Source organism: Toxorhynchites rutilus, chromosome 3, assembly GCF_029784135.1.
Source record: "Toxorhynchites rutilus septentrionalis strain SRP chromosome 3, ASM2978413v1, whole genome shotgun sequence".
NCBI lineage: Eukaryota > Metazoa > Arthropoda > Insecta > Diptera > Culicidae > Toxorhynchites > Toxorhynchites rutilus.
In genome coordinates this window covers 282,443,220-282,466,492 of record NC_073746.1, presented here as the reverse complement: position 1 = coordinate 282,466,492, position 23,273 = coordinate 282,443,220, and the positions used below count along the sequence as shown (strand labels likewise).

At 40.8% G+C, this 23,273-nt stretch overlaps 1 protein-coding gene and 1 long non-coding RNA gene across 8 annotated transcripts in view; one reads left to right on the top strand and one right to left on the bottom strand.

Annotated features, from left to right (window-relative positions):
• The window catches only part of LOC129776108 (A disintegrin and metalloproteinase with thrombospondin motifs 20), a 536,521-nt gene extending 514,513 nt beyond the window's left edge, over positions 1-22,008 (top strand). For 5 of the 7 annotated variants that reach the window (XM_055781517.1, XM_055781515.1, XM_055781516.1 and 2 more), the window contains 8 exons: positions 12,359-12,499; positions 12,690-13,013; positions 13,446-13,589; positions 13,717-13,932; positions 14,228-14,386; positions 14,516-14,810; positions 19,960-20,309; positions 20,374-22,008. In XM_055781517.1, coding sequence (XP_055637492.1) covers positions 12,359-12,499; positions 12,690-13,013; positions 13,446-13,589; positions 13,717-13,932; positions 14,228-14,386; positions 14,516-14,810; positions 19,960-20,309; positions 20,374-20,472 — 1,728 coding nt within the window. In that variant the 3' untranslated portion in view covers positions 20,473-22,008. The remainder of the gene's footprint in view (positions 1-12,358; positions 12,500-12,689; positions 13,014-13,445; positions 13,590-13,716; positions 13,933-14,227; positions 14,387-14,515; positions 14,811-19,959; positions 20,310-20,373) is intronic. The other 2 variants (XM_055781520.1, XM_055781521.1) reach the window with 2 other exon arrangements.
• LOC129776115 (uncharacterized) lies at positions 7,540-20,650 on the bottom strand. Its single transcript, XR_008743055.1, has 3 exons — positions 19,945-20,650; positions 8,034-19,866; positions 7,540-7,788 (listed from the first exon to the last, which is right to left on the bottom strand). It is a non-coding gene; the product is annotated as an uncharacterized LOC129776115 (long non-coding RNA).
• Positions 22,009-23,273: the final 1,265 nt, after the last annotated feature.

The following is a 23,273-nucleotide window of genomic DNA, read 5'->3' as shown; positions in this document are numbered from 1 at the left end:
ATCCGATTTTGTTCCTGGCGCTTTGCAGAGTCAGAGTAACGTTTCAGCCGTTTAGTTAGGACGCTCAATTGCTGTACCAGTGTGTCGAGTTTTTCCGTCAGCTGGTGAGCTCCCAGCTGGCGAAGTTCAGTAGGCCGCACGATCACAGCAGCTTGGCGACATAATTTCGCCGATCTGCTGCCTCTTTTGTACGCCATCAGTCTTCCAATTGCGGCGCGCTTGTTTAGGATCCGTTGCTCCAATCTCCTTCGCCATGGAGGCTCACGCCTTTCACGGAGATGTTGGAGCAGTCTGCCTCTTGGCCTAATACGGTATCCTAAACTTTTGGCGGTCGCCACAGCAGCACAGTAAACTTTCAGTTGCAGCTCCTCCATGTTCTCAGCATCAACCAAGTGCAGCGGAAGAACGTGCTCGTTCATGAGCTTTACTGCACTTGTCAGCCTGCGGGAATGCTGCAACTTCGGGATCCTGGGGCGCGACAAAGGGTCCGTGTCGCGGAACTGTGAGATCGCCTCGTCGTAATGGAAGACCAGATCGCGTAGTAGTTGTTGATCTGGCTGTGGGTCTTCCGGCTCAGGGGGTTGTTGTACTGTGGCCTCCACTGGTGCTTATTCGCGTGCCCCACTCGCGAATGAATTGCTCAGCCGTACTGAACTTCGTCTCGACACATCGCTTGCTCTGCTTGTTCTGGAGCTTAGTTCTCTCTGCACCTGCTGCTTGATCTCGTCGACTTGCGTTTGGGAGAGCATATTGTTGCGTACAATCGCTCTACGCCTCGCGTTCATCGCGTTTTGGTCAAGCCTCCCGACGAACTCTGGATACGCTTCCTCGAACATCGTTAGTATTCGAGGGCGACCGCTCATGTCCGTCTCCAAAGCAGTGCAGATGTAATAGGTGCGGATCACGAATTCGTTCATTTCGTGTGTCCACATGATCCGTCGCCTAGTAGTACCCACAAGTGTGGACGACTGTCGTCTGACAGTCGCAACACGCCTCGTAGGCGCAGCGTTTCGTTGGTGATGTCGTAGGCTGCTGTTTCCGTGTGGCGGTAGCTCTTCGGGTTGAACCCGGCTGGTGGCCCGCTCTTGCACCTCGCCCTCCAGCCGCTGGCCGCTCGCTCTTACTCCCGTTCCAGGACCAGCTCCAGTTCGGGGACCCTCCTCGGGTGATCGCATTCTAAGTATTCTTCGTGAACGTAGCTCCATTTTCTGGGTGTATCTCCTTTGCCCGGGAGACAGCGGGTTGGCAAGGCCTCCATGACCCGGGAGGCCTTCCCCGGGAGAGATATAGCGCTCTGACTCGCTCGCACCCCCTCACTTAGCCACTTTCGACACCCGTTCTCGGAGCCAAGACCAGGTGTGTGTTTCCAGTTCACGCCCGATCTAAAAATGTCGTCATATGATCTTCGTGGAGGCGTGAGATAGGAACATTTGAGACCAACGGGCAGGCTCCTACCCTAGTGTTGATCCCCATTTGAGAACCAACAAATGGGGATCAACACTTTTTTTTTTTTTTATATATAGAGGTGAGGAACGCTCTTCCAGCCTTATCTGGGAAGGGATAACCCAGACGTCGAGTGGGGATCGCACCCACAAAAACCAAGCCCTCTACTCGTAGCCTCATTCCCCCCGGGACCACATCTAGGCGACTACTTCAGGGGGCGGCTGTGCTCATGCACTTCACGAGTTTTCAACGCTAACTAGCGTTGATCCTTCCCTTTTTCTCTATACATCTCATTTACGTTTCCGTTGTACTCCGCCACGCACATCTGCTGCACAGGCTTCCTTTTACCCGTCGAGACGTGTACCGATTAGGAATTGCCCTCCAACTTGACGCGCAACCCGTCACAGTCACCCTCGCGGGGTTTCTCACCTGTCGAGACGTGAACCGATTAGGAAGCGCCCTCCATCTTGACGCGCGCCCCGTCACAGCCACCCTCGCAGGATTTCTCTTCCCAACGGAGCGCCGATTAGGCAGTGCCCTCCAACATAACGCGCACTCCGTCACAGCAACTCTCGTGGGGTACCCGCCGATTTGATGATGCTCTCCTAGGCTTTCGCTCCGCCGAAACGATCCTCGCAATGTTCCTCTCTCCATCCACCAACAGGCATTGCCAGCATTTTCTTGACCCTGCTCTCCAGATTCCGCTTACCCGTCGAGACGTGTACCGATTAGGAATTGCCCTCCAGCTTGACGCGCAACCCGTCACAGCCACCCTCGCGGGGTTTCTCACCTGTCGAGACGTGAACCGATTAGGAAGCGCCCTCCAACTTGACGCGCGCCCCGTCACAGCCACCCTCGCAGGATTTCTCTTCCCAACGGAGCGCCGATTAGGCAGTGCCCTCCAACATAACGCGCACTCCGTCACAACGACTCTCGTGGGGTACTACACTTTGCAACAGCCCTCGCATTTGTTCCTCTTCTATGGTCAGGGGTTATTACTACGCTGGTCGGCCCTCCACTTCCGCTGTAGCTCGGACATGATGTGTATGATTACACTGTTCACAGCGTTCCAGGTGCCCTCATCGCGACACATTTTCTCTACTATGTTCCCGGCATGAAGGGCAGGCAGCCCCTCGCGTCTTGCGGTGAACCTGGGACACACAAATACCACGTGTTCTGGTGTTTCCTCCACATCTTCACACTCCGGACAGAGTGGCGACGTTGCGTGCCCGAACCGGTGCAAATATTGCCTGAAGCAGCCATGTCCAGACAGGAATTCACCTCCCCGTGCTTCCTGTTCAGCCAGTGTGTGTGTGTGTGTGTGTGTGTGTGTGGAACCAAATGGAACCAAAAACCATTTAGAGGTTTTAGGGAACAATAAATGTTTCATTGAAGTACAACACTTTTCACTCCTCTCTAAAGAAGGGCTGTCATGCAAATGAAACACAAATTTATACATAACTCGAGAAATAATCAATAAAATGGAACCAAATTTGGCATTCAGAGGATTTAGGGGGCAATAAATGTTTCTATGATGGTTCGACACTCCTCCCTCCTCTTTAAAAAAAATATTTTTATGGATCATAAATGTTTCTGTGGTGGTCCTCCTCCCTAGCGAAAGGAGATGGGCGAATCAGCTTATCATGGTGAACGGCTCAGAGCCGTTCAGCTCATATAAGTGAGCGGATCATTTGGATCAGCTCTTCAGCTCAGTTGATATTTGCGATATTTCGCGCGGCACCAACTGGCGGAACAACGTGTTGAGTGTATTGGGTCAAGCACTTTTGTTTCGGAATAAATTCAAAACAGCAGAATTGTTGTATAGCATTGTATACTTTTAACTAGGCTGACCAAATAGTTCCGAATTAAAAATGGGAAACGCAAGCAAAAATAAACAAAAAACCATTTTTTTAAGAATTCTACTGAGTAAATGAAACTAAGAATAAAACCAAACAATTAAACATTTTTAGACAGCCATTCCATGCCAAACAGATATAGTGGTTCTCAGATTTCGTTAGAATTGATAGTTTTGTTCTTTATCGCAAAATATGAGACCAGATTTTTTTGGATAAAAGGGAAAAAAATGATTTTACGAACCACCCTAATGGAAAAATAAAAAAATACAGGTCTATATTATTTTGCGATAAGGAACAAAAGTACCAATTTTAACGATAATCTGAGAACCGCTATATCGCTCTGCCTGACTGTGGCTCTGCTTTGTTCTCTACCGGGAAAAAATATTTAGATAATTATGATTTTTGGAAATTTCCTCATAATTTTTGTCACAATCCAGACAAAAGTTTTATTTGACAATTATTTATGATTTCAATATTGAGTCGTCAATTTTCCGTTGTCCACACAATGTTCACCATGGAAAAACCATTCCGACTTATGCTTAAAATATAATAAGTAAGCTAAGTTACACTATAAGAATTCATTTTTCATTTCTGAGAATATTTGCACCTAACGATTTGCAACTGGCAAGGATTATTAGTTCCCCCACCACCTTATCTCATCAATTTCAATTACTTTTGCTGTTGTGTACTCATCGAACAACATGTTTCCAATTATCTGACAAAGAAGACTTTTACTGGTCAGTTAGGAACGGACTTTAATAAAATCCATTCATACTGTTCCATGTTTACTAGACTTCTTCTGCAGGAGCATTGTACCACTGCGCCATTAGTTTGATCTATTGTAGTGTCTACTAGACTAACTTTTCATTTTTTAATATACTCCAAAGCAGTATCGTAAGATTATTCACAGTTTAAATAAATTTCGTTTTTTATCATTTTAGCTGAACACAGCCGGGGTTTAATCGTGTACATGTTTATGGTTTCTATGAGAGTTTTTTTTCTGTTCCATTACATTATGATAAACTGTACAGTAGTAGTCATTCAGGCGTAAGAGTAGTCTTTCTGTTCTTCCATTGTTCAGCAGACCAGACAGTGGAGACAGTTGATATTGATCATTGTTGGGTTATTAATAGCACAACAGCCCGATGTTTCTTGCAGAGCAGAGCAGTAGTTATTCTTTAACAACACAAAGATCGTCAATTCAGGGCCCTGGGTTTCGAATTCACGATCTATCGCTTAGTAAGCGAACGCGCAACCAATGTGGCTACGAAGACCCCCTAAATAGATTTAGTTTACTGTGTTTCATCTGAATCAACAAAACTTTCAAGACCACTTTGCTTCTCACTAGTCAGAAATTCCTTTCCTTTTATGTTGAAGAGTTCTATTTTTTCATAAATAGTTTATTCTTACAAGCTCAGTTATATAAATTTGATACAGCAAAATTTTGAATCTATTTTTGATTCTGAAGTATATTTACAATTTCCTTATTCTACGGTTAAAAGGATGGGACATCGATTAAACGCAGTAGACTCGAAGTTAGTAGATATGTTTATCATAGAGAGGAAGAGACGTAAGAAGATGTGGACAATTTTGATGTTTACACACGGAGATCGATAGTTTTGAGGAAAAGATAGATTTGGTCTAACTGAGACAACACATCCCGCACCGGGTTGTTTCTGTCGGGCCCGAAGAGTGTTTTCTAAATTCGATCTGGCTACTAGATACACCTCGCATGAGCAAACAACATGCTCAATGTCGTGATAACCTTGACCACAAACGCAGAGATTGTTGGTGGAACAGTGATATAAATCGGGAGAAGTTGCGAATGAAGTCCCAACTGAAGTACAGACTTTTGAACCATGGTTTGAGGCTAAACTTCGGGATAATCAAGTTGAAGACGATTTGACGCTAATAAGAATTTCTATAAAATTATCAAAATTAATGACATTATCGATGGCAGATACGTCGTCTCTTTCAACAAGACGAATAAATGTTTGAGAGATACCAACTGATGTCTCTGGTAGAAAGCAACCATAGTTTTAAGCATCGGGTTCCAATCAAATCTCGTAGTACAACAGGATACTTTTGTTGTGCAAGAAAATAAGAGCACAATCCTGTGTGCAGTGTGTGTGTTAGTGTGTTATCCTGTTCGAGCAATTTAGCATCATGTTTACCGACGAAATCACAAAAACTCTTCAATTTTCCTACACAAATCGCATACAAATATGGAGATATATAAAGTTTTACAACGTTGCTTTCAATCGGTTGCATGAGGAAGACAGTTGTGTGAAATCTCTGCGAATACAACAATGTAAATCCCAATTTATTTATCAGATGTTCATTCCAATAAAATTATTGATAATAATGATACTGGAAAATTAAGGAATATAAGATTTTTCTGTATACTCAAAATACAGTACAAATTGATGAAAAAACGGACAATCAAATTCGGTCGAAAAAACGGTACTGTCCCGTTAAAAACGGTACGTTTAATCAGTCTACTCTTAATGCCTTGTATATTGCCGTCACCGTTCAAAGTTTAAAGAACTCTTCTCCTCGAAATACTGAAAATGACTTTTCATATTCTCTGCAGGGTAGCTACTTTTATGCTTCGCTAAGATAATCATTTTTTTTATTGAGTACTTGAATTTCAGTTTTAATGTATTATAGTTTTAAGTACTATACTCCGCCATTTTATTTCGAAACCCATCTTGGATTTGATTTTTTCTTGAAGTACCCTATGATAGAGGTTTGAAAAAAATAAACAACTAATTAATAGCAGCGGCCATCTTGGATATCGTTTTTATAACATTGCACAATGTTCCAGGAGATGCATTTAAGTGGAAATTAGCATTTAGAGCTCGACAGTTATTTTCTAGACAAAAACTGTCTTAGAATAAGATGTTACTCATGATAGAGCGCTTGTTTTTATGTTGTCTATAATAGGGTGACCAAAATTGTCGATGAAATAAAAAATCTAACTTTCTTATCTTTATCTTTATAGAACGCAGATAGAAGTCGCTAAAAACAACTTTGTGGGAGATATTTATTGTTTAGACAGAAACTGTCTTAGAAAAAGTTGTTACATACGATAGAGCGCTCATTTTTATGTTATTAAAAATAGGGTGACCAAAATTGTCGATGAAAAATCTAACTTTCTAATCTTTTTAGATAGAATTAAACATAGTTCAACAATGTTGTAGCCCCAGTTATTTGAAACAACTTTGTAGAACAAAGCTTTATTCTATCTTTTAAAATAATCGATTTAACACTTTTTCCTTAGTTGCATGAGGGTGACCATGAATAAACGTGTTTTTTCTGCTTTAACTTTTATGGGCTCTGTTCAGTCGCAAGCGCACTGAAGGGAGAACCGATGCATGAGATGCGATCCCCCGAAGCCACACCATCAAGCGCAATCCTCTGCACTCCCGCAAACAGGATTGAACATGCTCCGCCAACGAATGGGAGGATAGTTTTGTGCTTTACAAGGACAGCACACAGTTCGATTGAAGACAGCGAAGCGTTAAGAGCAACAGCAAATTAAAGTAGAATCTGAAGGAAAACTGCAAAAGACAATTATGAATTATATTTCATGTATAGTAAAGTTAAGATAAATAGAATGTAAATAGTTTAAGTTTAAGTGTGTGTTGTGTCTTGTCTCCAAAACAACGTGTCCCTCAATCCGCCACAGTGAGGTTAAAGTTTCCATGCCAATGGAAAATCCCCGCTGCATCACTGCAATGAAGGCAGTTTACATCGCGCCCGCGGGGTGGATTTGGTTCTCTCACTGAGCTAGCTGCGTTGAGGCAGTTTTGGAATCGCGCAGCGGGTTTAAGCCAGCAGTTTACAGTCCACTGCATTTAAGACGCTACAGGCTCTATTATAGAAATCGAATCGAGGATTCGATACAATAAATATCACTATCACACCGAGTAAAATCTGGAATTATAGAAATCGAGGAAAACAGCTCGATTCGTTACTCTGCTCGAATGTCAGTGGCCAAGCTGAAATGTTTTGAAATGAGTTTGAAATGTTTCACAAAGCACTATAGAAAGGATGCCAAATCTTTTTTTGAGACATCTGCTATGAAAATGATAAATATATATATTTCCAAAAGTGTTAATTTCATTATGTTTTGGAGAAAACTGGTATTCCCTCAACGAATGAAGCTTAATAGGCGTAATGCATTCATGGATGTGTAATAACAACGACATCATGGAACAATTTGCTCTACAAAAAATATAATTATTAGAAAATGAACTTTTTCATGTATTTTTACAACTGCAATCTATGGAATTCCGTAAGGAGTCACGCATGAATCCCACTTTTCTTGACAATTTTTTTCTTGCATGTGATTCTCTTTTAGCGTCGATTTCTTGTTGTAGCGGCGTCAATAGCTTTATTGTATTGGGCCACCACCTGTGGCTCTAAATTCTCGCTTGTTGTGTGCTAGCGTTTTCTTTACCTTTCACCTCAAGTCAATCTAAATCTATAATTTAAAAAAAAAACATTATTGTTTTGCAAGACATTTCAGTTTTAGCATATGGTATAGAAAGTTCGGTATAGTATAGCAATAAAAAAGAAAGTTGCTGACAAAAGAGACACGTAGTAATGTACGCTAGCAGGAATAATCAATTTTTAGGTAGGAAATTAGATTGATAGTAATTCAAAGAATATGATAAAATTTACTTATATATTATATTTAGTTATATGGATCGTAGAAGAAACACTTACTTTCTACCATTCTGAACCAAGACACATTGATGATGTCAGTGCATTAAGCTCCTCAATAAAATCCTTCCACTTTTCCTTAACAGGGATTCTATTTGAATTGCCTCCACAAATACCTCGAGCAATGTTTACATTCGCTTTCATTGGTTCAACGAGTCGTTCAAACTGGTGGTGATTTGTCTGTCCACTCATTTTTAGCCACTGAAATATGCTCTGGAAGTAAGTACTGCATTCTAAATTATAACATGATTAATATAAATAATGCAGGATTGAACACTTACCTTGTACAGGTAAACTTCGATATAACGTACATTTCACTTTCAAAATTGTACGGTGTATCGAATTGTACGTTATATCGAAGCATAATAAAGTACTCACAAACGTAGTTTATAATACATTATTGTGTTGCTGTTTTAGTAAAGTTAATGGATAACTTCAATAAGAAAACGAAGTCAGCCTTTCTCATGATGTTTGCCTTCGTACTGTTGATTAAAACTTGATTCATTTAGAATCCGGAATCACAAAACCAACTGTATTTCAGGATTGATTGAAGGTACAAAACTCGATTTAGCATCACAATACAGATAGTTCATTGTTCTATCAGGAAAAAAAATATTAAATTTTTTTTCCTTTACACTTTGGAAATGTGTACGTTATATCGAAGTAAAATGTATATCGAGTGACGTTATATCGAGGGTACATTATAACGAGGGTACGTTATATCGAAGTTTCCCTGTATAGACTATTCTGGCAGCACCGTAAAACAAATACTGATCAAAACGAACGAACATGTGTTGAAATTTTTTTATATATTTATATATTTAAGCGTTTCTGAAATGTTTCCCAAAGGAAAATATCAAGGACTCAAACCAAAACAAAATAATTATCTGAAGTAGAGATGGGCGAGCACTCACGAACCGCTCTTTTGAGCCGGTTCGTCAGAGCGAGCGTATGATCCACGGCTCTCTATAAATGAACCACGGTTCAAAAAAGAGCCGCTTTTGAAAAGAGTCCCAGCTCAAAAAAAGCCGTGGTTCAAAAAATAGCCGCTCTTCGAAAAAGTATCGGCTAAAAAAAGCCGCAGTTAAAAAAAGAGTCGCTTCTGGAAAGAGTCTCAGCTTAAAAAAGAGGCGCGGTTTGAAAGAGTCTCGGCTCAAAAAGAGTCGCGGTTTAAAAAAGAGTCGCTCAAATGAGCCGGATCGTTTCAATGAACGAGCGGTTCTGAGCCGCTTACTGAAATGAACCGTTCTGCCCACCGCTAATCTGAAGATATGCAACAAACGAACCAAACAACTTGAAATAAAAAAAAAATTCTATAATAGTAAAATAGAGCTAACGAGCAAAATTCTTATCGCCTCGATTTCTATAATAAGGCCCTATATTTCAAATTCTACATCAAAACTGTCTTTGTACGACTTTTAGAGCTTTTTGATACCAACATTTTGCGATGCAGAACATGTCTATATCTTAATCCTACTCAAAGTTATTGATGGTTTTTTCCCCAAAAACTCATGATTTCAATTTCTATTTACTCAAACAGAAAAAATAACATAGTTTTGAAAATCACACATCATGTAGAGTAAAATATGCTCTTTCAATTGCCGCCAATAAACTTTGTTTACGTTTGCTCCAGAAAGAATGACAAACAAATGAAAAGAGCATGTTTTTTGGGAAGAAATATCAACAATTTTGAGTAAAGTTATTGACAAGTTCTGCATCGAGAAATGTTTGTATTAGTAAGCTCTAAAAGTCTTTCGATTACAGTTTCCATGTAAATTTTGAAACATAAAAGTTAGATCAAAAAACAGTTTTTTTTTATGGTGACCCTAACGTAACTTAGAAAAAAGGTGCTATGAACTTATTTCAAGAGATAGAGAAAAACTTCGTTCTACAAAGATGTCTCAAATAATTGGAGCTACAACATTGTTGAACTATGTTTACCTCTATCTATAAAAATAAGAAAGGTAGATTTTTTATTTCATCGAAAATTTTGGTCACCCTATTTTTGACAACATAAAAGCGAGCGCTCTATCATGAGTAACAACTTTGTCTAAGACAGTTTTTGTCTGTCTGTCTTGACTGTCGAGCTCTAAATGCTTATTTCCACTTAAATGCATCTCCTGGACCATTGTGCATTGTACTATGTTCTACAAGTCAAGCCGTACCATTTGGGCATTTCTGGGAAAATTGTGATCTGCTATTTTGTGGCGGTAGCTTGGAGTAACAATGATTGTGAACATCACATCATCACAACTTAAGACGTGTGTTACAAACAGTGTTTGATATAATAAAGTCTATTATTTTGTATAGCGCTGTATGAAGAATAAAAAGAACTAACAAACGATTTTATATCGTCAAAATAAAAACGTTTGCCCATCTGGCATCTCTGATCATTTTAATGAACGGAGAGGGACAAACTAAAACAAACTGACGTCATATCATGATGAGCGGGAGGTGGATAGTTTATTCGAATCTCGCTACTCATAACGCTTTGCAGCTACACAGCTCTTCAGCTTTTCAGCTCCTCAGCTTCGCAACTATTCATGTCCCTCAGCTCTTTAGCTCTTCTACTCCGCAGCTCTTCAGCTATTCAGCCCTTCAGCTAGCTATTCAGCTCTTCAGCTCATACTGCGTTTTTGACGTAGGACTACGTCTTTCATTTCTATACCGTGGTGTAAAATCAAAGTTTCGAAAACGAAAGCGTTACGCCGGAGACCGAGATTTTGAGTGTTAATAGCTCCTAAACAGCTGAACGAAATGGTATGATAAACACTTCATTCGAAAGATAAAATGTCTACGCGTTCTATACTTGTTACTTTCTGATCCAAAAACTTGTTTCAATAGTCTTAAATTTGCTTTCAATTTGCAATCACCAATCGGTATATAAGCGAGCGCCGCTCGGAAATCCACTCAGTTCTAATTGAACAGCGATTGGAGCATGTTGTCGCTGTTGTGGTGAAGCTCTTCATTTATCATGAAAGCGCGGATGAACGGTGTCACCAAGAGCCTGTTTGTGCACCTTAGGCCAGAAGGGAATCCATCAGGAGGAGAGTGATGCTACAAACGGTTCCCCGGGAAGATCTCGAAGCAGCCGCTACACACACACACACACATACATGCACGGAATTCTTTCCGTTTGGATCGAGAAAGATCCGGAAAATAATCTGCCAGTTCCTCTAGGAATTTAAAAATACATTCATGTGAAAGAGTTTATTTGAATGTTTTCTATCCATGTAACACTGTGACCAAATATGTTTCAATCAAGTGCTATTAACAGATGGTTATCGAGTTAGCATTAACCACTGGTGGGCTTCCAGTATCGAGGAAAATGTGGAAATATTTAATCGTTACTGAAAAGAATCTGCCAGTTCCTCTGGGAATTTAAAATTACATTCATGTGAAAGAGTTTATTTGAATGTTTTCTATCCATGTAACACTGTGACCAAATACATTAGGTTTTGTGATTTTTCAATCAATCGCAATCAACAGGATAGCTTCTGAAGATTATTCTTCCCCATCAGTAGGATATTTCCGTATCCAATATTGGATGCATAAAACCTTGTGCCTCCAACGTAACGCTCTCGTTTTCGAAGTTCTCCAAATATTCATTCATTCAGAATGAATTCAGATTCAACTTCATACAAATGATCTCTAAATCAACGATAGTCCTACGTCACCCTTGCGGTTATACCATAGATATAACCCACTTCCTGTTTTTTCAATTGCGATCTGATCCGAATCCGCTCATTATGATGAAGAGAGTCATTTTAACAGCTCATGAGCGGATGGTACATCTCTAAACGCAACTTGAGACATGATAAAGTTATTTCGTGCATGACAAATCTCGATTCCATGTTGCAAAACTTGCCGTTAACGGTGAAATGAGAAGTCCTACATCGCCCACTGCAGCTCTAATTTCAATCAACGGTATATGGTTTGACTCATCAGCAATTACCATTCTATGAAAACATATTGAAAATTATAGAGAGTGATGTATAAGTCACGACCCCATTGTTGACATAGTAGTCACTTCGCTTGTATATATTATTTGTAGTGCCGTAACTTTTCTTCTTGAAAACACTGTAATTTATTGATAACTAATAATATACTTGGCTAGAAAGTTGAATTTATCAACAACAACTGAAAGTTCCAAATCATTAGGTCACATAACTTATGTCCAACCATTTTCCTTAGTTGCACTTTCTTCCCTTCCTATGAGCAATAGCTATTGAACGATTATTTCATCATGTGTCATCATTCTCTTCCACTCATGTCTTCCCCTAATTTCAAAAACTCTCCCGCTTTCATATGTCGTTTCCACCGTCCAGTGTTCGGTGACCTGTGGAGAGGGCCAGCAACGGTATGCTATCCACTGTGTACTAAACAATGTTAGCGTTAACGCAGCTTTATGTGGCACCCGTCCGGTGGCAGTAATCGTCAACTGTACCATGCCACCTTGTGAGAAGAAGGTACTTTATTTTACTTGTTCGTTCAAACAAATTAGACATAACCCCTCAAAATCTTTACGCTTCATGTGCTACTTTTATTTGTGTTCGATTTCGGTACCATTCGGTTTATTTCGATGACTTTAGAAAAGCGTTGTACTTTTCCCCGACAGAATTGTCTAATTTTCCATCTACTTCTACGTACCACGTTTAGCAAGACCCTCCTGCCTACGCGTACTCGGGGGAGGAAACCAAGCCAATTTCTCGACTCGACAGCAACTATTATTCTGCCACACACATGGACGTGAGCTATCAAAATACCACCACCCAGCCATACAAATGGTGCACCAGTGTCTGGAGCATCTGCAACGCCAAGTGCAATGGAGGCGTTAAACAGCGGAAGGTTCAATGCTGCTTCAAGTACAACGAGTCTGTCGTTGTGGATGACCTGTACTGCCAACACGATAAGAAACCCTCGGCGCAAACCAACTGTGGCAACTTCCGTTGTCCCCAGTGGAACTTTGGTCAGTGGGGTGAGGTAGGTACCACAAACTGTCTTTCCATTGATCACTTTTGTGTGTATCTGTCGATATTCCTTGCTAATACAGCTAAAAGCGCTAAATATGTCTTTTGAACAAAACTACAATTGCTTGCAAATTTACTGTCATTTGCGGAGATATTCTACACATCTAACATATTCACTAGAAAAAAACGCACATACACACACATTAAATCTCTTGACCCGAATAAACAATTGGCTTCAAAGTTGATTCAATTGACTTGTATTGTTCCAAATTTCAAATTAGTTAAAAACTAGACCCGTATTAAACTTATAATTTGACAAAAATCACAAACAGTCTTCAAAATTGCGACACTCGTGTCCAAATGTTACCATACACGAATATTAATCCTGTCAATTCTATGGAATGTTAAGAAATTCCCCAACTTTTTTGTTTTTCTCTCGTTTTAGTGCAATGATGATTGCAAACGCTACCGTCAGGTGCTATGCCAAGATCATCGTGGCAAGGAAAGTAACGAATGCCCTTTGAACCAGAAACCGCCCGAGGTGGAGTCGTGTTGCCATTTCAAGTGGAGGATTACTAACTGGAAGCCTGTAATTATCCCTCTCGCGTTCCACTCACAGTTCCATATCACATACAATCAGTGCATTGATAACGCTTACCACTTTCTCTTACCACTCTCCTTGTTCTCGTATCTCTTTCTCTGTAACCGCTTTTCAGTGTAATGTGACGTGCGGTGGTGGTGATGGTTACCGTACCGGCGAGCGTGTCTGTATGCGTCTGTTTCCGAAATCTACCGAGAACCCGCATCCGGTGAAGACCGGTCGGAAGGTTGATGCCAAGCACTGTGCCCACGTGAAAACTCCACCGGCTAAAAAGCTGGTGCGCAAGTGCAAACCCTGCCAATTCCGATGGGAGGTATCTCCGTGGTCGAAGGTGGGCTACTCGTCAATGTCCTTTTTACATGTTTTGTTTCCCCATCGGTAAAACAATGAGCCCTGTTTTTAATGTATTTCTGTTTGTCTCTCGTATGTTTTTATGCTATCCGTAATCACCCGCTAACCACACGAACCAAATCATCTATCTTGTCACATACTCTATACCGCGTGTGCGTAAATGTCTTCATCCTGACCGTCCTGCTGATGCTACTGTACTGCGCTGGTGCTGCTATTGCTGTCTTCTACGTGTGTGATTGTATCTATCCCCACGATCCGGCTCAACCACTCCACAGTGTTCGGTTGGTTGTGGAACCGGATTGGCGACTCGCAATGTGACCTGTAGTAATGGTCGAACCATTGCCAGTGTTTGCGATGTCAAACACAAGCCGTCCAACGTGAAACCGTGCGAAACGCACAGTTTTTGCCGCTGGAGCACCGCCAGATGGAACAGAGTATGTTCAACTTTTATGTCACTTTAATTGCGTCCCATTGCGTCGAAATGCTCTACCGCGGAAAAGTTATCCAACATTCTTGAAAAGTGCTTCTTTTGTCAGCGACTAATGTAGTCTTTCACCTTCCAGTGCAAATGTGATGGCTTCCAACGCCGCAACGTGAAATGTTATGACGAGCTGACGAAGACGGAATCCAATCGGTGCCCGGAGCCGCGACCTATGCAGAAGAAGAAATGCACACCAGCTCCAGACTGTAGACCCCGGTACAGCAAGTCCATTAGCTACACCTGCCAGGATATACAGAGGAGCAGAAGAATCCGCCAGGACGGAGAGTATACGCTGAATATCAAGGGAAGACCCGTGAGCATCTACTGTCACAATATGACGTCCAACAACCCAACTGAATATCTAACGTTGAAATCGGGTGAGTAAATTTGCATTATAATGAGCCTATTTTGCGTCTTCTTCTAGTTACGCTTGATGAGGGTGAGTTATGATCTTTTGGACACCGCCACCTTATCGCCTTCTTCCCATAATGGAAGGTTGCCTAATCCGGCCAAAACAGAACGGGTTTGTTGTGTTTGTTGACGAAAGGGAGCAGACAACGTATATTTCAAACTAGGTATACATTTTTTCGGGAACATGAACAGTTTTATGGTCTTCAAGATGTCTGTCACCTTCCCCTTTTTCCGTCGCCATGTAAAAATCCTGACCCTGAATCTGCTTGAAGTCCGATATTACGTGCGTTTCGTCGTCCATAACGATGCAATCGAACTGAGTAGCTCCGTATACAACATCCGGGATCGTCGTTTGGTCAGCGTGTTTCTTTACTTTACTTCGTCTTAGACAGATCTCACAGACTGACAAATCATATAAACTACCTAATATTCCTAATTCCACGTTTAAAGACACATTTAGACATATTAAAATCGAAGTGATATCCAACTTCGTTGAATGCACGGAAGCAGCTGGCCACAGTTCTGCCCGTACGAGGTTCTATGTGGTCGTATCGCCAATAGGCCAAACGAGGTTCTATGTGGTCGTATCGCCAATAGTTGTCTTTCGCGCAGCTGTCTGGTGGGAGCATAGAAACGTATCTCATTGATTAACAGCGCACAGTCGATGTTTCCGAACAACATATCGAAGACAAACAAACGTTGAATTTTCGTCCTCCTTGCCGACAAAGTTTCCAAGTCGATGAGCATACAGCGAGTCTCGTAATCAGGAAGATGAGTGAGGTCATTCCATGGCAGTTGCCTTAAGACGTAGCGGATAAAACAGCGTTGCACTTTTTCAATCCTAGCGATATGCGTTGTATGGTAGGGAGCCCACACGCATGCTGCGTATTCAGAGACACTTAGTACCATTGAGGTGTACAAAGCCTTCAGCGTGTACGGGTCTCGGAAGGACTGCGAGTTCCGTCGGATAAACCCTAAGACAGCGTATCCTTTTCCGATGACGGTGTTCTTGTGTTCGGTAAACTTCAATAACGCCGAGATCTCTGATGGAGTTAACGCGATCGATAATAGCAGAGCAAATAACGTAGTCATGAGATACAAACGATTGACGCCTCGTAAAGGCTATTGTCTTGCACTTGCTGATGTTTAGCTACATGCCGTTATCAGCACACCATGCAATCAATTCACTCGCGTCGGCTTGTAAAGCACAGCAGTCCAGAATGGAAGTGATTTCTCTAAATATTTTTATGTCATCAGCGTACAAAAGCTCACCAGATTTCAGCAGGCTGGCGAGATCATTGACGAAGAGAATAAATATCAACGGCCCAAGAACGCTGCCTTGTGGGACGCCGGATGTAATACGGTATGAACGGGAACGAGCACTTCCAACTTTCACGAAAGCTTTTCTGTCGGTTAGGTACGATCTGAGCAACTCAGTTATCCAATCTGGAAGTCCAATATATTTAAGTTTCTCGATAGCCAGTTCGTGAGGAACTTTATCAAAAGCTTTAGAGAAATCAAAGTAGATAGTATCTACCTGACTGCGACTTTCTACGGTTTCTGACAAAACACTCATATAGCTCATCAGATTAGAAACGGTTTTCTTCGCGAAACCGTGTTGAGCATCAGTTATGAGTGGACGAACAGCATTGAATAGATTCCCGTGGACGAGTTCTTCAAAAACCTTGGCGATGCAGCATAGCATCGAAATTCCTCGGTAGTTGCTAATGGTGTGAACACTACCAGACTTATGGATTGGAGTGATCGATACCATCTTCCACATGCGCAGGTTGAAGGTTATGCTGATCGGAGTTTTTAACGTATCAGCACCTTCCTTGAGAAATGCTGGAGGTAGAAAACTTGTACCGGCACCTTTGAAAGCGTCAAGTTTTTTCAAAACGGCAGCTACGTCATTTGGTGAAGTCCAGATGTGGGCATGGATTCTGCAAACGCAATTTCTGATTCGGTGAAAGCGTTACCTGGCAGGTTACTGTTGCAGTCTTCGTCGAAACACCATGACAGATGTGGGAGATTGTAGCCAAGTGCAACAATGACATCGTATACTGAGGATAGGTCACAAATCTCTTGAACAGCAGCTGCGCGCGATTTATAAACGTCAGGATGAGAGGTCGGACGTATGTAAATACCGCAGACGTAAATAGTTGTCCCTGGAAAACGGATAGAAACGGTCATTTGTTCGAGAAGAGTACAGCTTGTTAACGTAACTGCACTACAACGAAGATCGAATTTAACAGCGACCAAAACACCGCCGCCGCGTTGTAGAGTGCTTGTGTTAGCATTGCGGTCACAACGACCGCAACTATCCGCAACCGCAACCGCAACTGACCGCAACGACTGCCTGTCGTCGAGATTCGGAGTTTTTCCTTCTTGTACGACAACAGTCTGGCGCGTTTTTTTGCTCGCCGCCAGTCTCCAGAGAACATACGCTGCGTTGCACTTGAGTGTAATTTTCATTAGCGCGCGTTCATAACAAACACGTATTCTCTCTTGGTATGGTACCAAATTCATAAACACGAGGGCGCCGAATGAACACAGCGCAGAATTCAGATACTAAACATCGCTTTTGTGATGCACGCCTTATTTTATACACACACACACACATCAAATTCTAGCGCCTGTTTTGTCTTCGCTCGTTCTAAGCAAGGCGCCTAGAAGTATATCGTAAGGTGAGGCCGTTTCGTCACTAAGTTGATTATGGGAGCGGTATATGAAAACAGTACGGAAGAAAGCAGAAGGGGAATTATTTGCTTGAAGCGTGAAAGAGACAGACTGATCACGAGCGAGCTTTTGCACAAGCGTATTGTGTTTTGTTTACAAACAAAACACAGTAGACTTCCAAGATGGCTGAAGAGTGGTTTTAGTAAGTTGGCCCACCTTAGGAAATTCTTCTAGGCGCCTTGGTTCTAAGCAAAGCATAAAAACAACAGCGCGCCTCCATACCAACCAAAAATAACTCAACAGAGAAAACAAACCAGATTCAAGCACAGTGTAAAACAGGTATAGAAATACGGTGCAAATCACGGAGCAAAAATCGTTGCAAAAACGGTGCTGACAACAAAACATTTAATCACTTCAATCGCGATCGTTAATTATTTATTTAACATTTTTCGTTATTTCTATATTTTCTATTTTTTTCTATATTAGTAAAAACTAATCTGAAGTTCACAAAAAATAAAGGAACCTTGTTCATCCTTCAGAATCTCACAAAGTTAAACATCACTGCTTTATCATGTAAACAAATTGCGTCCAGTACCACACACGTCGAAATTTAATACAACCGCAAAGGGATTTATAAGTTCAACCTTGAAACATAATCTCAACTTTAGTATCATTGATTGGAATAGTTATTATGAATTTGACGATGTTGATAGTATCCACCTTAAAAATTCGTATTCACTGTGCTTCAGTAGGAAGAAGATAAACAGTGTTATTTATTTATTCTAAAGCTGGCGGCTGACGCAGAATTTTGCATCTTTTCACCATAGATTGAAAATGAGAAAGCGGTACTACAATACACATACGAATGCCAAAATGACTCTCATTCAGACTGTTTCGTATGCTATATGAATAAAATTGGTAAGTTGGGAAAAATATTATTGAGATCAAGCCATAACTAATATTAGATCGTTATTTTGAAAAATCTGTAAATGTGTATGAAAACCAAAACAATCTGTATCTACAGATTCTTGATTTCAGAAAGTCTGAAAAATCTGTATAAATACAGATTATTCTGTAGATTTGGTAACCCTGGATACGTGTCAAAATTTGACAGCAATCGGTCGGTTGGTTCGTTAGTTACAGCATTGAGAGTGAAACGACTTTTGTTATAGTGAAAAAATGGAAAAATCACAAATCAATGAAAACGATGGCAAAACTGCATGAATTGGACTTCGAATTGCTTCCGCATCCACCATATTTTCCAGATCGCAGACCTGAAGAGAATGCTCACTGGCATGAAATTTAAGACCAATGATAAAGTGATTACCGAAAATGAGGGCTATTTTAAGGAAAAAACCGAAAGAGTACTATAAAAATTATATCAAGTTGCAAGATCGCTATAATCGCTGTATCGCCCTCGAAGACAATTATGTTGAACAATAGAATTGAATTTTGCAAAAAAAAAATAGTTTTACTGTGTTACCTTATAAACTTTTCAGCTGAACTGTTAAATAATCGTCCAAAATTTTTCTATTGGGCGAAGTTCTGGCGAGATTGACGGATTTGCCTCCTTCGATACAAAACAACATCGTTGGCTTCGTACCACTCCATCGCCGGTTTTGCATAATGCCACAATGCCAGATCCAGCCAAAATAGAGTGTCACCTTCGTGCGACCGGAGAAAGGGCAGCAGACGCTTCTGGAGGCATTCTTCTTTATACATTTGACCGTTAATGGTGCCGGTCGTTATGTACGGCTTGCTGAATTTGTCGCACCCACAGAACAGCTACCGCACCACTTCTTGTACTTACTTACATACTTGTACTTACTTCTTGTGCTTCTTGCCAAATTTGTCAACCTTCTCCCAGGAAAATCCAGATGGGACTTGCCAATGAAAAACTCCAGGCAGGGGATCTGCTTGGCGTCCGTTTGAATGTACGTCTCGTCGTCCATTGCGATGCGTTCCTGCTGCACCAACCACTCGCGGTACAGCTTCCTGGCGCTTGGGCCACCTTATTCTGTCTATCGGTTCGGTTAGGCGCCTTGCTTACCTTGAAGACATGAAGCCCGACCCGCTTCATTGTCTGCTGGACGAACCAGACGGATGAATTGGCCTGCTTGGTCACGTCTCGAAGCGAAGGATTTTAATTACGTTTGAAGTAATATCTTACCTTCCTTGCCTTCACGGAGTCGGTCGTTTTCGCTTTTCTTCCACTGCCAGCTCGCTGCTGGATCGTATGTGTCTCCTTGAACGAGTTTACCTCACGGGACATAATCGGTTTATTTACAACTGATCCTTCTGTGGGAATGGTCTGGATTTGAGTCCTGCTCCGTCGGGCTTCTTCTAACAAAATTTGGAAAAAAATAAAATTTGTTTAGCTTCATCCTAATATTGATTGTAAACGAATCAACAACATCTCACATTCCTCGTCCATAGGTATCGTGGAAAACTACGCTATCTATATCAACAAACGAGCAGCTAATGCTGGATTTTGCTCCCAATCGTCGGAGGACTGGGTTGATAACAGCATCATCTATGGGGCGACACACTATCGGAAGATTCGACTGAACATACATACGCTTAAGGTCATAGAGGATGACCATCGATTCACCGATCGTTCCGGAACACCGCAAGGGTACGGCTCAGCGGGTGACTGCTACAGCAACACCGGTAAGTGTCCACAGGGAGATTTTTCCATCAACCTTGAGAACACACCGTTCAGAATACGGCCACACACAGAATGGGAAACGAAGGGACAGAACGCGGTGATACATTTCCTAATACCGGTAAGCAGTGTGTTGTTTTCTTGAATTGCCAAATTGATCAAACCAAATGTTGTCTTATTTTCAGCTGGCTCCACCATACAAGAAGGTACGAGCTCGTTGTGGTGGATATTGTGGCTCCTGCTCCGTTTCCCGAAGCAACGGATTGTTCCTAGAGATGGCGTAAAATCCACCGATCGATAATACCCACAATGCTCGTGTGCCAGTTAATTGTTCTATTCTCAGTTATTTACATCATTTACTACTACAGTGACTTGACACATTACGAATGAGGGTTGTACACGTTTTCTGCAAAAATGCATTTGCTTTTCGAAACGATGTACATTACCTACTATCAGAGCTGCCACTGACAAACACAAAATACTATTTGGTGCCAACAAACAGATACATAAGTTTTTTTTAAACAAGAAAGAGTATTTATTGAATATTTCTCTGTAATCATATATAATCGTGCTTTAAGTGTAGGATCATACCTTTTTTTCAAAATAGATGATTTTGAAAAAAATAATATTCACTCAGAAAAGCGAAACCACGCTACGAACATTCAGAGCGTAGGAAACGTGGACCAAAATGGATCGAACTGAAAAGTGAAGGCAGTGTTGCCAGCCGTATAGCAACTAAAGACTGACAGAAGGTTGGGGCTTATTTAAAGAGTATTTTACTGCTATTGCAAAGGCAAACACTGTGTTTATGGTCCTTGGTCTCAAAGCTGGCTGTCTCATTGTTCTGTTTTATCGAGCAATTTGCGACAGTCCAGACGCTTTTGATATTGTTATCACAATAAGAGTTACTATAATTTTTCTAGGTTAATAATTATTTGTGTGCTTCCATGTTAATTAGTCGATCAGGTGCTCTACGCAATACTTTCAGTTCTTTTCATTTTTCTGTAAAATATAAATCTAGGCTGCCAACCAAAAATCACATCTAATCTCACGTTCACGAGTACAAAATTTTCGGAATCTCAACAGGAAGCAGTTAACTTCGACTGCGAAAAAAATACTCATCTATAGTATTATACTAAAGAACAAAAATATCCACAATACGCAGCTTATCTAATATCAATTTAGTGTCATAACAGCATTTCTTCAATGTCGTACCGTTTCAAATATTAAAGTATAACTGCATGAGGAAATTCGGAAGAACAGTACACAAAATACTTTGAGAAACGGCTGGAGAGTACAATTTGAGTACGAAATCGGTATTAGAATTAAGAAAGCCGACAAACTGCCACCACATTGAAGTCGAAATTGGAAAAACAACAAGGAAGCAACAAACTGCCATAAATAGATTTAATCTCACATCCTGTTCTGTTCCCTTTTCGTTTCCCTTGAAGTTAGTGTTGTAATATTGTATAGTGAATTGCCACCGCCGAAAAACAAATCGAACTCATGTTATTCTTATACATGAATTACACTGAAGCATTGAGTGTAAGCGAAACGGATAAAAGTATTACGAATATCATCCCACGCAGCGTGGGGGAAAACAAACTGCATTTGCTGCCAACACTGGAACAATTTTGATGGGATCAAAATCGCAAACCGCAGCTGAGCGTGTAGTCCAAATAGTTTGTTTAGCTAGGACACAACAACGTTGTTGTCTCTGAATTCAATTTTGTAAATATAAGAAACCCAGATGAGATGATAGGAGATGCGCTTAATATTTCTTGTATTTTGTTGAACCAATAAAAACTAGAGAAATCAAACTTGACGATAAACGGAAAATTTCCGATTTTGCGATAGGCAATCAAGAACTAAATTCGATCATCTCATTGAGATCGATTGGTATTTTTGTATTGAGTAAAAGTAAACAATGATTTAGGCGAAGTATTTATTTATTGAAACAATTGTTGATTATAGTATATGTAGAATGTCGCACACGAAAGTGCCTCTGTGTTTAATGCCATGAACTGAAATGCTATGCTACACCACTGCTATTATTGCATTACAAGAAGATATGTCTACAAATCTTACGCCTTGACTCGTGATTTTCACGACTTTAAAATTTCCATGATATTTCGAGAAAAAAAGAAATCAGAAATGATTGGCCTTAGCCCAAGCCTGTTTCGATTGACGATCCTTAAATAAAAAAAAATAAAAAAAGCATTGAAAGAACGATTTATTGCGAATAAATTTTGTCAGTAATTATAGATAATGTTTTTGATTTAACGTGATCCGAACACTTCTTCTTCTTGAATGGCGTTAACGTTCCCTTGTGGAACTTTTGCCGTCTCAACGTATGCATTAACTAGCGTCAATACTTGGTCGAGATTTCTTAAGCCAAATAACACGCCTTGAATGTATTCCGAGGGGCAAGCTCTTGAATACGCATGACCACAGTGCAAGTCGAAGGAAATTTCTTTGACGAAAAATCCCCCGGCCAGAACGGGAATCGAACCCGAACACCCGGCATGATAATGTGAGACGCTAACCATTCGGCCACGGGTGCACTGATCCGAACACCCGAACACCCAATTATTTTCGAGCAGTTAATCAGCCAATCCAAAAACAGTGAAATCAGAATGCCTCCATTGCATGTGAACATATTCCAAAGTTTTTCTCGAGAGAAGAGAAACCGAAGGTAGGTCTCAATGAATTTTTAATTCCAAAATTATAAAATCAATCACTTTGATGAATGTTTAGTTTAAATTTACTGCTATAATGATAGTGTTTGCTATGGAATAATATCAATGGATATTGGCGAGAACACAGGTTAACAGCACCCATCTAGGAAAAATCAAATCTTAATTGATGCATGTTATCGTACAGACGTGACACATAATCCGTAAACGTTATGGCTCTGTCTAACATCGAATCTTTCAATATTGGCATAATTTTGGTTCGTAATTGGTTATTGAATATGAAAGATAGGTCGATAATCCAATCGCAAAAAGGCACCATTGTCGACACCATTTACTGGCACAAAAATGTAGGGTGGGATTGTTTCAACTTTGTTTGGTTTATAGCACAT